The following is a 14,491-nucleotide window of genomic DNA, read 5'->3' on the forward strand; positions in this document are numbered from 1 at the left end:
TGTATGTACAACATGAAACAGGCCGACTGTGCGTTTCATGGTTAATTCTGATTAGGAATCAAATGCCACAAGGGTGTATGGCAATTAGGCCTACTGACAGACTAAATCTGAAACTTTACAAAGGGTCATTTGTAAAGTGGATTTTCCTGGTGTATCAACTGTTTTAATGTTATTACTGATCACTGTTGTGATGCTCTGTGCTGCACAGGCCACAGCTGTAAAACTTGTAATTTTCATGACGCCATAACTGCACTTATCAGCTCGTTTTGAATCAGCCAAACACTAAAACGGGACTTGAAGCAGATATGACTGGAGTGTGTAGGTCTGAATATCGCAGGGCAGCCATGTGCTTTTAGGTGCGGAGAGCTGCGCGGCTGGGTGTACCTGGTTAATAGAATACTGCCTCTAGCTGCTGGATTTTTTTTAAAGTCTGGCAAGCAGCTTTGATGCCCATAGGTCAGCGATTGCTAATAAGAAGGCAATGGCACATGGAGCTTACTCTCACTCCCCCTCACCTCTCTCCTTTATCTCTCTCTTCTTTCTCGCTTCTGTCTCTTTCTCTCTCTCTCTCTCTCTCTCTCTCTCTCTCCCTCCCCAGCTTTGCCCGTCGACCCTGGACCAGAGTTAGGGTATTGTCTTTGAAATCTTGGCACTCGTAATCTTGTACACATTTCTCATTAGTTCTTTTGAACACAGGTAACATATGGCAGGTTGTGTTTAAGAGATTGGCTGGGCTGACCTTTCCTAGCATGATAATTAGGCCCCAGAGCAGCGGCGGGTCTTGCTGGCACAGCTCCGGGAAGCAGGGCAGAGTGAGGCCTTATCAGGTAGCCTGCCTCGCACGGCTGCCCCGGTGTGGGCTTTCAAAATTAACATTTTCGCTTCATATGGTTCTAATAATCACTAACCTTACCCAACCCGCCACCTATCAACTCCCTTCCGCCTGGCTCGCGCTCTCCCTCTCTCTCACATTCTCTTGCTTTTCTCTTTTGTCATCCATCTGTACTTTCCACAGGAATTGAAGGTGCCCGAAATTACTTTGACCCCGTGGCGGCGGTGGAGGGCGACCCAAGGCGGTGTAGGACGGCCGGGGCCGGAGCGGGAGATGAGCTGGAATTAAGTATGCCATTTCTGTTCGTAATGGGCCGTCTCAATTCATTAAAGCAGGGTGAACGAGATCACTTTCAGCCAGTTGCCATGCTCGGTGGGATGGTCTATGTAAATACTTTTTACCGATGGCTGACGAGATAGGCTGGCACGGTGGCTGTCATTGCCGAAGGTCACGTGTCATTGGCTGTTTCCATTTTCAGTTCTTCACTGCTTCCTTTAACAACTCCAAATGACAGCAGGAAAGCTCCTCAGAGTAGCAATAGATGTCCCCCCGTATGCCTATTAAAAGCATGCTCTGGGGATCAAGGTAATATGCATGTTATAATGAAACCTGCCTATTAACAGGAAAGCCATTCTCGCTGTATCTATCTGGACATCGCTGTTCTGTAATATCCTCGAATCCTCCCAAACAGAATCACCTTTGACAATAATATTTCATAGGTGGGAACATTGTGGTGTGAAATCCTGCATATATTTCCTTGCTTAGGGAAGCCTTCCGTAAGGACATGCATGTATGTTATTATAAGCTTGGACTTTAATAAATGAATGTAAAACGGGGCGGAGAATCAGTGTGGGTTTGTTAGAAAGCTGCTTCAGTGTGGGTTTTAGAAACGCTGACGTTTCCGTGCAGGTGACCCAGGTCCACCAGGGCGGCTGTGAACGTGAACGGCAGGACTGGTTCTTATTTACAATGGCTCATTAACACTGCTTCCTTACATCCCAGGCGTCCTGAAGGAGGACGAGCGTGGTGTGTTTGAGAAACTGGCTCAGATGCTGAATGAAGACGAGGCTTCAACCAGCATAGATTTGCCTGGTAAGACAACCGTCCTACATTTCTTTGCCCTCTGGAACTTACATTTACCTGATAGACGGTGCCTTCTGTTATTGTGTATTTTGCTAGTATTCAAAATGTAATTAACATAAAATATTACTGATTTTCTTGTTAGATTTAATATCAACAATATAATCAATATATATCAACAATCTGGTAATATATATATGGAACAAATAAAATATTATGGGTTTTCCTGATTATCACCATGATCAGAATGATAAGATGTCCAGTATGTCCAGTATCAAATGTTAGAAACAATAGTATAAGGTACAATGAGTAAGTTTTAATATTACATACTGTACATTTCCTAAGTAATACATAATTTCTTCAATTACAGGATACATTGTCTGTTACAATACTTTTTTCAAGTATGACATTACTCAGTAAAGAATTACCAGGGTAGCTGTCAGCCCAGCTATTCAAATCTCATCAAACCATCACATAAGACTTCTTTCCTCATCAGGGAGCCCCTGTGGACAGGCACTGATTACAGCGAACCACTCATCACTGCTGTAATATGCTTGTCCCCTGTGCTGGGCTCTTTGTTGTCTCTGACGGAATCCTTGTTCCATTAGCAAGGGGACAGGTTTGAGACCTCCCCCCAACCGACGGAGATCCGACAGACTTCTCGACGCCTTTGTTTTGGCGGTACGATGCTCTCCGCGTGCTCCGGCTGAGACACAGCATGGTTGCCGTGACTCCTTGGCAGGGCCTGCAGGAGTGCGCACGTGTGCGCTTGGGATTTTCACTGGCACTGCGAGATTAGCTGCTCTGTTATTGTCTCCCGACGCTTCCGAAATCCCACAAAGGAGCGCTAGGAAAGAGGATACTGGGATTAGCCCGCTTCCACCGAGGAAGAGGAGGAGGATCAGCCCTTCCTCCGGCACCCACCCATCCACCCAGCTGGCGGGCCCTCACCGCGGCGACGGCGGGCCACGGCCAGGGGCCGTGCTGGGGCCACCCGCTCCTGCCCCCTGCTGGCCAGCCTCTCAGGCTTTGATCTTCCGCCCGAGATTCCAAGATCCCATGCTTCTCCCTCCTGCGCTGGTGCACTCACACATTAAAGCGGGTTAACAATGAACAAGGCGTGGAAAACATTGTTAGCTAAATGGACATGAGTCCAGTATTTAGTGTTTAAGAGGAAGGGATCCTTTAGAAATCCCTCTCAGCAGAAGCCGCTTGGTGCCGCTGGATTTGGGCAGCTTGGTGAGGCAGCAGGCAGCACACATGGGCACTGGGAACATCTTACAGGAGAAACTGGGAAATCCCTGCAGATGTAAAGCAATTCTTCATAGAAGTAATCGGAGCTTGTCCTGTGGTGAACATTAGCTATGGGCTGATGCTTCATCGATTGACCTAACTCTAACCCTAGATTGTGTGTTTGTGTGTGTTTGTGTGTATGTGTGTGTGTGTGTGTGTGTGTGTGTGTGTGTGTGTGTGTGTGTGTGCACGTGAGAAGCAATGCTATTACACTAGGCCTTCATTAGGAGTACGGTCTGATTAACCGAATGCTTTAATTAAATCTTCAAATTTCTCTGTAATTTGGTTTGGAGGAAAGTGGCTGCACCTCAGAGCCCCAGCCCTAAACGAGTTTAATCCGACCTCACTGGGGGCTGTATGAGCATGTGTGTGTGTGTGTGTGTGTGTGTGTGTGTGTGTGTGTGTGTGTGTGTCTGTGTGTGTCTGTGTGTGTCTGTGTGTGTCTGTGGGCAATGGGACAGCTTTGGTTGGTTTTGCTTTATTCTCTACGAGATGTGAAATGATTTGGTGATTATGAGGCATGATGTACATATATTGCGCAATGTTATCTTTAGTTTCCAACAGTTAAGAACTCTACTGGTAGACCACATAGAAATCCACATGGTAGTCATACTGCATAGATTCCACTGGCAGCCACTGGTATCTGCCATGATCGACTGGTAGCCCCTGTTTTCTCTTAATGGCATCTTTGAAATATCTGTGACTTTATACTGGATTCAGTTGACATTCATGATCCTAATTATTTCTTCTGCTGTTTCTCGTTTTGGCCTAGTGACACTTCTTCAGTCTTCGCCAAAGATGTATACACACACTTGCCTGCCCCTTTATCAGATACACCTGTACAACTACTCAGTAACGCAAATATCTACTCACTCAATTTTCAGAGACAGCTTATCTGTTGTGATTTTCACAAACAACCATCTCTAGGGTTTACAGAGGATGGTCAGAAAAAGAAACTGTCCAGTGAGCGGCAGTTCTCTGACGGAAAATGCCTTGTTGATGCCAGAGGACGGAGGAGAATGGCCAGCCTGATCTGGTCTGATAGAAAGGCAACAGTAACTCCAAAAACCACTCGTTACTACCGAAGTATGCAGAGTATGCAGACTAGCATCTCTGAACGCACATCAGACCTTGAAGTAGGTGGTCTACAGCAGCAGAATGCTACACCTGTCAGCTAAGACTACAGGCTACAATTCACATGGGCTCACCAAAGGCTACAGGCTACAGATAAGACTACAGGCTACAATTCACATGGGCTCACCAAAGGCTACAGGCTACAGCTAAGACTACAGGCTACAATTCACATGGGCTCACCAAAATTGCATAGTAGTAGATTGGAAAAACATTGGCAGGTCTGATGAGCCCCAATTTCTGCCGCAACATTCAGAAGGGTCAGAATTTTGCGCAGACATTGAAAGCATGGATCCACCCCTGTATCAGCGGTTTAGACTGGTGGAGGTATAATGGTATGGTGGATATATTCTTTGCACACTTTGGACCCCTTAACACCAACTGAGGGGCACATTTTTTTCTCTTTCTTAGTTTGTCTCTCTCTGTCTCTCTCTATCTCTCTCTCTCTATTTGTCTTTCCCCCCGCAGGTAGTGTTATGGAGGAGAAGGCATTAGCTGGGGCTTCCGAGGTCCCCCAGGCTGGATGGAGGGATCGTTTGTGGGAGCAGATGAAGGAGAGGAGAGAAGAGGTTATCCCCCACTATGTGGAACAGCTGAGGGAGCAAGTGCAAGATGACATGATCCCACTAGGCCGTACTTCACTGGAACAGGTCAGAGCCACACACACACCACACACACACACACACACACACACACACACACACACACCACACTTACACACACACCACACACCACACACACACACACACACACACACCACACTTACACACACACACACACCACACACACACACACACACACACACACACACACACACACACCACACTTACACACACACCGACCCAGACACACACACCACACACACACACACACACACACACCACACTTACACACACACACACACCACACTTACACACACACACACACCACACACACACACACACACACACACACACACACACACACACACCACACTTACACACACACCGACCCAGACACACACACCACACACACACACACACACACACACTCACAAAGTACTTACAAAATAGGTCTGTGTAACCTTCCTGTATGCACCGGATGGTTGAACTGCGTAAAGTGATTAGGGGGCACTGAAGTCATCCTGTCCTTAACCACTTGTCCCTAGGAATCTTTAAGTATAGTCTGCTGGCTGTGTCAGTCACTACTGACTGCTTGCTTTTGTTTCATTTCTTCAGTGCTTTGTAGATTGGTGATAAGTAAAAAAATATTGCTAAAAATGTCAGTCAGCTAAAATCAGAAGTTTTTTCCCCCTCAGCGCTGATTACTGCTGTCCCTGAAGATGCCATGCAGAACTGCATGGTTAGAATGACCTTGGTCTGTATGAAATAGCTTTTATTAAATAGGTCTTAGCTATTTAATAAAACCATAGCATCTTTTTATCTGGTCTTGGTGCCTTTGTGGGAAAAAAAAAAACCCTTGCCAAGATGTTCCATAGGCCAGAGCGCTTCCTGCTCCCATTCCTACCGTTCTCCTACGGTCTCTGGAACAGCTGCCACTCCTTACTTTTTCCTTTGTGGTTTGTCAACAATCGCTTTGCGGGAACTTGGAGCGGGTGTGGGGCTCTGAGCCCTGCGTGGATCAGCTGGAGGAGGCGAGGAAGCTTCCCGAGGCAGATTTCTCTCTGGGAGCTGAATGTAGCTACACGCGGAGGCATTGTTGGAAAGCTGAAGGAGGACAAATGCTAGACTAAAAGTGGAAAAAATGAGAAATTATTCATCATATTTGTGGCCATGATCTGTCTTGGCAAGTAAGCAAACAGCAGACCTCAGTATGAAATGCCGCTCTAAGCAGAGATGGAGTCTTGTCTGTTTGGAGTCTTGAAGCAATGGGAGTCGAACGACGGTGTGCCACTGTCAGTCAGAACGTGTGGTGGTCGGCTGAGGGGAACATACCTACGGAACGCTGTCCCTCAGAACACGCGTCAAGAGATCCACGCGGTGTGTATGGGAGACCGGCTTGCGATAGTCTCCTGGAGATGGCATTACTGTGCCTGCACCTGACTGAACACACACTATTGATTTATTGATTTATTGATTTATTTAGACTTCTTTTCTCCTCCCTGGCAGGATGAGCGTGTGGAGAGAGGGCTGACAGAGGTGGACCAGGCCAGAAAACGGAGAGTCATGGCCATCTTGAGGGGGAGGGCGAAGGTACCGACGTATGTCGGGAGGACCTGGCGTGGGCCCACGGGAGACCCATCTCTGATCCTCTTCTTTGTGTGTGTTTTTGAAATGTGTCCCACGCCAGTCTCGTCTGACTACCGTCCTTCAGAAAGGCTCTGACTCGTCACGCAATCAGGGCAGACAAGTCTCAGATCTGCGCTGTGTAAATTCTCTCCATTCAGCCCCTGGAATATCTCAGGATCATGGCCATGTTATAATAAACAAATTGGTGCAGAAAGCTAGGTGCTGCGTAAAATAATCACGAAATGTAATAAATAAATGAACTGCAAGAATAATGAGCGCCTGGTGTAATTATATTTCTCCCTCTTTTCTAAATGCCCCAGTGATCTGTCGTACTCATGCCATGTGATGTTGTACCAGCTCTCTCTGTCTCTGACTGCTCTTTTCCTAAAGGAGCCTTTTCCCATCAGAGGTGTGGATCAGGAGGAGTCTCTCCTGCAGGAGAGGTTGTATGCAGCATTCCAGAGGTGTGTGTGCGTGTGTGTGTGTGTGTGTCTTGTTACATGCTCGTTTTCATCTGATGTTATGTGAAATAATCATTAATCTGTGTTCTGAGCAGCATTTACATTTTGCTGACATTTTTTTTTTTGCAACGATATGTAATATATTCGTAATATACTACACAATGCATTGTCTGTGCTGGTGCATTGTGGGTAAGTTGCCACAGGGCAGAAAAATCTGTCCGTGTCATTGGACGCAAAGAGAGCATCAATTTTGTTCTACGCACATCAGTCTTTCTCTTTTTCTTCCTCTGCCTCTCTCTCTCTTGCTTCCTCACTCTCTCTCGCTCTTGCACACTCTCTCTCTCTCTTTCTCTCTCTCTCTCTCTCTCTCTCTCTCTCTCTCTCTCTCTCTCTCTCTCTCTCTCTCTCTCTCTCACACCCCTGTAGGCATGAGTGTGCTTAAAGTTTTTAAGAACTGTTCGGCCCTGTCTACACCGGCATATTAAAATCAGGGGAATATGGGCTGCTTGGTACGGCCGGGCTGTGGGTGGGAGTGGGGCATATGAGCTGCAGATCAGAGTCTTGTTCTGTGACCTTTCCCAGACATCCTTGGCCCTGTATATTCCCCTTTCTATTATTGGTGGGTGGCTGAGAGACAGCAAACAGCCTCATCATGCACTGGCCCAGAGCTACATTACCCAGATCTGATCAAGGATGGAGATTAGGCAGGAGATGCTGGTGGAACAGGTTTACTCTTCCCTGCACTTCTGAGCGCTTTGGCTTAAAATCTCTGTGCTTTGATTAATTAGCTAAATACTGTGGCCTTGTTCTTGCTACTGATGAAAGCCTATGCAACATTTTAAACAGACAACAGCAACAAAAAAAGTCCAACACCAACTCTGTTCCTGTTGTGCTGCAATTACCTGATTTAATTAGATTTTTTTTTTCCTTTAGGAGAGACGGACAGTGTGGTATTGCTGCTTTGAGGAATTAAGAGGTTAGGTGTGGAGATGGTACAAAGGAGGGCTTTATTGCTTTGGCCCCAATAAGAGAGAGGCTGAGTGCTAGAGAGAGAGAAGAGCAGAGGGAAAGTAAACGAGAGATAGAGAGAGGGAGGAAGCTCTAGACATACGTCTGTTGCAGGCTATTAGATTAGGTTCAGGGCAGTGTGAGGGTACCTGGTAAAAGGATTAGTGGATGTGCACAGTGCTGGGCTGTGTTGAGCTGTGTGCTGCATGTCTGTATGTGTTCCAGGGCAGAGAGTCGCTTGCTGAATGCTTTGCGCCAGCGTCAGGCTGAAGTTATCGCCCAGTATGGAGAAATCAGCGAAGCTACGGTGAACAGTGAGTCACTGGTCATCGAATCTGACCTTCCCTGGCAGGTAGACACACACACACACACACACACACACACACACACACACACACACACACACACACACACACACACACACACACACACACACACAGAGACACAGACACATCTTGTTGCTGGTCCTGACAGGAAACACAGAGGACTATGGAGCTCAGCTTGGCTTGGCTGGGTGGGTGGGTTTCTGCTCTGCTGTTTATGGCTAGTTCTGTTACCTGAAAGATGCTGAGAAAGATTTTTCTTTGTCAGCTGGGAATGATACGGGTGTCTACATGATGTAATGATGAGAAATCGGAGCAAAATCGCATAGAACCACTTTTTGTGTGCATGTGTGCCAGTTAAAACACACACACATACATATACACACACGCACACATACACATAGTTTGTGAAAAAACTGTAAAAACTAATTGAATTTCAGAAAATAAATAGTCTGTATTAAGAATAAAGGGGCATCTGTATTTGTGTGTGCGTGCATGTGTGTGCGTGCATGTGTGTGCGTCCGTGTGTGTGTGCATGTGTGGGTTTGCATGTGTGTGTGTGTGCATGTGTGAGGCTTCGAGGTTGCACTTGTACATGGGCGTGTGTGTGTGTGTGTGTGTGTGTGTGTGTGCGTGTGCGTGTGTGCGCAGTTTAAGATGCTGTTGTTCTGTCATGGTATAGGCTTAGTGTTGTAATGATTCCTGTCTCAGGCAGCCATGGTTTACAGGGGGAGGGAGAGCGAGAGAGAGAGAGAGAGAGAGAGAGAGCAAGAAGGAGAAAGACAGAGGAAGAGAAAGAGTAAGAAGGAGAGAGAGGGAAGCAGCTTTGAGGAAGGCTGTAAATGCAGTGAAATTGTGGTATAATTCCTCACACTGGCATCTCTGCCCCCAAGTCACCATTCCATTATCTCCCAAATTGCTGTGTTTCAGAGAGATAAAGATTTTTTATGGCTTGCTGACTTGAAACAACCAGCGCAGCCAGAAAAGCAATGGCTAACCTGCCATGCATAGTAATTTCATTGGTAAATGACAAAATCTTTGTTTATATGACATTTCCAAAATTACTGCAGCAGATGAATCTCAAATATAAAATGTCACATTTGGCATGCAAAACTATGAAAATATATTTCTGTGCAAAATTCATGGAGGCATTTAATTTAGAACGTGTTTAATAACTAAGCTTGCCTGCATCAGTAATCCTGCCTTCAGGACCCAAAAAGATTGTCATATTTATTCACCCCCCCCAACACTCCCCCTTCAGTCTGAAGCCAAAGATTTTAAGGGTAAATGTTCATTGTTAATTAAGATTTACTAATTAAAATGAAAATAATTAACGAGAAAGCTTAATCTCAGAATATTAGGCTATACTTAGAATGAAAAGAAGTATTTTTTGTTGTTTTTTTTTTGTTTGTTTCTTTTGGATTTTGTGCTTCCTGTGCACCAAGAGTTGAGTTTCCGTGAGCTGTCAGTGCGTATGGCTGAAAAGAGGCTTCGCCGAGAGAGCAAGCAGGAGCAGCGGCCTCAGAAAGCAGAGGTCTGGGTGGCTTTGATCTCGTCTGGAGGCGCGTTGCTGCGTACTGGCACTTTAAGCAAAACCCGCCCCACCTCGGAGGTGCCGGGCTGTTTTCGCTTTTTAGCTTCCTGGAAGTCTCTCGCCGTGCGGGTGTGGGGGTGTGGGCGTATATGCGTTCGCATCTATAATTTTTCCTGAACGCACCGGGCTTGGTGTGGGGCCGGCGGCAGCCGCTGTGTGCTATCGTGACTGAAGGGGCAGTGCTGCATCTGTTGTGGAGGTGGGGTGGAGGTTTGTTCAGGTGAGCCGCCAGTAAGCAGCTCTGCAGGAACGGAGGGCTTGCACTGCATAACCGTGGTGGTCTTTCTACAACATGGATATCTCGGACTTCTTTAAGAATCCAGCATACTTCCTAAGAAGACTGTAGTACAGTAGCACAATAACACAGTAACATGGTAACCCAGTAACACAGTAAGACAGTAACACCCTGATCAGCAACAGCTGAGTGTGACACTCTTGCTTCAGGGAATAACTCTGTACTATGAGAGAGCATGGCTACCGCTCCTGCTGTTAACGCTGCGCTAATAACCTGCCTGTTGTAGTCATTTCTAATTGTGGCTTTTAATATCTCATTTTTTCTCTTTTTTCTGTTTCTAATTTCCTGCATTTATTCTATGTTTATGAATACACTGTGTGCTGTCTTGTTAGTAACAGATCTTGCTTTTGTTAGAGCCACACCTCAAAAGGCTGAATAAGTAATATCCTGAGTTTAAAATGTTGTCTGTAAGTCACTTTGATCATGCGTTGAAGAAAAATTCATTCAGTGCTTTGAACTCAGCCATTTATTCACATGTGCAGTAATATTTGTGCAGAAATATTACACTGTGCAGAATGCAGCTAGTGAAAACCTCTGGACGTTTTGGTCCCTAGTTTTTACTGATAGTCCTAAATAATTCCGTTATTACAAATACAAACAGTCCCCTAGACTGTAGGAATCGTGTGTGTGTGTGTATGTGTGAGCGTGTGTGTGCACTCACACACAAATCTGTGTGTGAGAGAGAAGTTGGGAGTCCAGCTCAATGTTCTTCCTGTGTGAAACTCCAGATACTCTCCTGGAGAAATGAGGTCAGCTCAGTCCTGGCAGAGCTGTGCAAGCCCTGCTGAAGCAGTCACCCGGCAGCACACACACAAACACACACACACACACACACACACACACACACACACACACACACACACACTCGCGAGCACAAACAGACACATACGCACACATGCACCCCTGGACACATAGATACACACACATGCACACGCGCACGCACACAATCACACATAACACATACAAGCACGCATACGCAAGTTCACATACATGAACACACACATATTCAGTGGAGACTTCCAGCTCTCCCGCAAACACACTTGTATTTAAATTCTGCCCACCTGAGTAGTCCCTGACTCTGTCTCCCCCTCTCGCCCCCTGACTGCGACACTCCCCTGGTCCTGCGAACAGCTGCTCCACCGTGTTTGTGAAAGTGCCGTTGATTTATCACTGTTAAATGATGCGGCTGTATTAATCATACATTTATATTCTCACGGGTGAGAGTGAGTGGAATGTCTGTAAGAGGAGAAGAAATCAATCTCATGTGGTCACAGGCTGTTAAAGTTGATTTTGTCTCTGTCTCTATCTGTCTCTCTGCATCTCTCTCTCCCCCCTTTGCATTTCCTCTCTCACTTCCTCCCTCCCACCGCACATCTCCGTAGGTGGACTGGGTGCGGGCGCCGCAGCCCGTGGAGGTGTGCGTGGGGCGTTTGCGAGCGGTACGGGAGAAGCTCCCGCGGGGCCCGTACGCCGTGAGCGTGAGCCTGCACACGCGGCTGGCCGGCCCCGCTCTGCTCTGGTCTGGGCTGAAGAGGAAGCGGTGGGCCGGCGTCACGGAGCCCGTCGAGCACGGAGGCCGCTACTGCGACACAGACCTGTGCTTCCACCAGAGCCTCCCCGTGGTGAGCGCGTACCAGCCGAGCTAATCCCCACGCCCGAGTTTGAACTCCTCAGGTTAGTTTGGAAGGTCCCAGGCAGGGAGCAGGCAACACTTCACGGCCAGCAGGTCAATTCTGTTACGCCAGCGCTGAGGGATGGGTTTCAGGGGGAGGTCCACTCAGTTTCAGGGGGAAGGAAGCCATTGCTAGGCCATGGTAGTAGGGGCTGCCAGAATCTCTGTCAGTAGGGATATTATCAGTGGTTCTAGGTTTAGAGGTACACTGACCCTGCCATAATATGGAGGGGCTCTGGACAGAGTGAAAAACAGATGTTTGTTGGCATGCCGTAAGAATCTTGCGTATTAGCCTCACTGTTTATGAACTCTTTTCATAGCTCTCCACTGCTTCAGCAAGTCTACGATTACCGTCTGTAACATATGAAATGTGTTTTTGATTGTGGACCCGTATATTTTCTGTGATGAGAGAGGGACCAACAGGGGTGAGGGGTGGTGAACAGCACATTGGCAGAGCGCAGGAGAGAGAAAAATGACAGGAACTTTGAGGATACACACATGTGACGAGAAACTCAAAACACTTTCTTCATCTGAAAGTAATTCTCACAACAAGGGGTATCTATTAACACCCATCATCTGTGGAGAGGGAGGTGGTGAGTGAGGAGGCCTTTGAAGTAAGGTCCAGAGATGAAATTTGCTAAATGACTGTCTCGTAAAGGAAACGGCGCTTGTCTGTCACAGTCTAGCACGGTGAAGAGGAATGGCCCTGCCCCTTTACTACCACGCCACCACTGCCTCACGAGCCCTGGAGGTTCCCGATAACCAAGGAGCAGGACGCAATGGGCAGGACGCTTCGGTTAAACTGTAGCGAGTGCTGGCAAGACCCTGAGAAGTCCTGCTCACTCAAAGGTTAGGTGGGTGTGCTAGACCGGCGAGAGTGCGGAAACAACTCCGGAATGTTCTGTACTCCCAAACGGGCTATCTGCTTTGTCAGTTCTTCTTCTGAAAGGCCAGCTGACTGTTGGCGAGCCCCGAAGAGCGATGGACTTAGGATCGTGGAACGCTGCCATTTCAGAATCTGCTGCAGAAAGCTTACGGTTTTAGCGGAGGAAAATCCAATATGTTTAAAAGAGCGGCTTCTCAAATGTGACATTTCAGTCGTGAATGTAAATCAAAGTGAAGGTTTATAATTCATTTATGTAAGGGCTGAGCCATGTCTAACAGTGAGATGGGAGAAGTTGGAGAGAAATATAGAGTGTCTGGGATGTAAACTCTGACAGCATATGACAATATTGAAAAAATAATATTATAGGCTTTCATAAATCAGTTTCATAAGAATTCTCTGTGAGCCATCCTGTGGGGATCCATATCCTAAAACAATGATCAGTTCTGAACAGATTTAGTACATAACAATAAAAGTATATTTAACATGAGCAGCCATAATTATTAGAAGTATATAGCAAAAAAGGAAATGTCTTAAAAAGTGAATGTAAAGGAAATTGTAATCGCCAATCTTCTAATCTACAGATTAGAGTTTGGGTTTGTTATACCTCTCTCCCTCCCTCTCTCTCTCTCTCTCTCTCTCTCTCTCTCTCTCTCTCTCTCTCTCTCCCCTCTCTCTCTCTCTGTCACTCCCCCTCTCTCTCTCTCTCTCTCTCTCTCTCTCTCTCTCTCTCTCTCTCGCTCTTGATATCTCAATTTATGATTCAGATGGCTTTATTGGCATGAATTGTGATTTATTGTTGCAAAAGCATTGAGCATCAATCTTAAATAATGATAAAAGTGGTAATATGATTGAAGAAAAAAAGAACAAAAAATTCAAAGCTTTAAAATCACCAGACACAGACACATACATATAGACAATGTTCATATAGACATTTACATATGATTGGCTGTTTTATTCTTTTCACTAAAGAAATGGCATTTAAATATATACTTTCTGGTAGCTTTACAACCTCCTAAACACATTCACAAACATTTGTTTTCTGAGACCTTATCCTCAGGTAATGGGATATAAGTTTTCACTGAATTAAAAATAAAATTCTCTGGTGCGCTTATGTCTAGATCTGTGTACGTTTGTGTTTCTGTCTGTCTGGGCTTCGGCTGGAGAGTGCGTGCTGCTCCACTGAGAGTCTCGCCTGTCCTCCAGCTCTCGTCTAGTCAGCCCTGCTGCTGCTCGTGTGTTTTGTTGCTTTTTGCCTTTGTTTATGGTTTGGAGAATCTGATCAGATTTTCCTACGATTGGCTGCAGTGCCTACAATGGCAATCCTGTATTTGTTCTCCATTTTCTGAAGAAACGAGGAATTAGACATCGCAGGTGGAATTTGGCGGCTTATCATCTTTTCTCTCGCTTGGCTTTCTCTCTTGAGCTCGGCTCTGGATTCTTTCTTTCCTTTTTTCAGTCAGCCGTGTGTTGGTGGGAAGGCCAGTACCACGTGGAGATTTCATCTTGCTTCTGGACGTGTATGCGCGTGGAGGCTCGGTAGCCCAGGATGGCGATGATAGGAGTGTGTCTGACTGCTTAGCCAACCAATGCTCTTACGCCTCTTTAGTCCCTCCAGCTCCCCTGCCGTTCTTCCACAGCCCACACGGCTCTTTCGTCCTCTCGGTGGAATCTTTTCCCTGATCCGATGA

The 14,491-nt window shown here is 46.4% G+C and overlaps 1 protein-coding gene across 1 annotated transcript in view; it reads left to right on the plus strand.

The window, feature by feature from the left end:
* The window catches only part of ofcc1 (orofacial cleft 1 candidate 1), a 64,885-nt gene that overhangs the window by 5,756 nt on the left and 44,638 nt on the right, over positions 1-14,491 (plus strand). The window contains exons 3-10 of the mRNA XM_035526440.1: positions 1,016-1,120; positions 1,835-1,924; positions 4,805-4,986; positions 6,445-6,528; positions 6,626-6,703; positions 6,955-7,028; positions 8,259-8,385; positions 11,628-11,867. Of these exons, the coding sequence (XP_035382333.1) occupies positions 1,016-1,120; positions 1,835-1,924; positions 4,805-4,986; positions 6,445-6,528; positions 6,626-6,703; positions 6,955-7,028; positions 8,259-8,385; positions 11,628-11,867 (980 nt within the window). The remainder of the gene's footprint in view (positions 1-1,015; positions 1,121-1,834; positions 1,925-4,804; positions 4,987-6,444; positions 6,529-6,625; positions 6,704-6,954; positions 7,029-8,258; positions 8,386-11,627; positions 11,868-14,491) is intronic.

The sequence above is a fragment of the Electrophorus electricus genome, chromosome 5, assembly GCF_013358815.1.
Source record: "Electrophorus electricus isolate fEleEle1 chromosome 5, fEleEle1.pri, whole genome shotgun sequence".
Lineage (NCBI taxonomy): Eukaryota > Metazoa > Chordata > Actinopteri > Gymnotiformes > Gymnotidae > Electrophorus > Electrophorus electricus.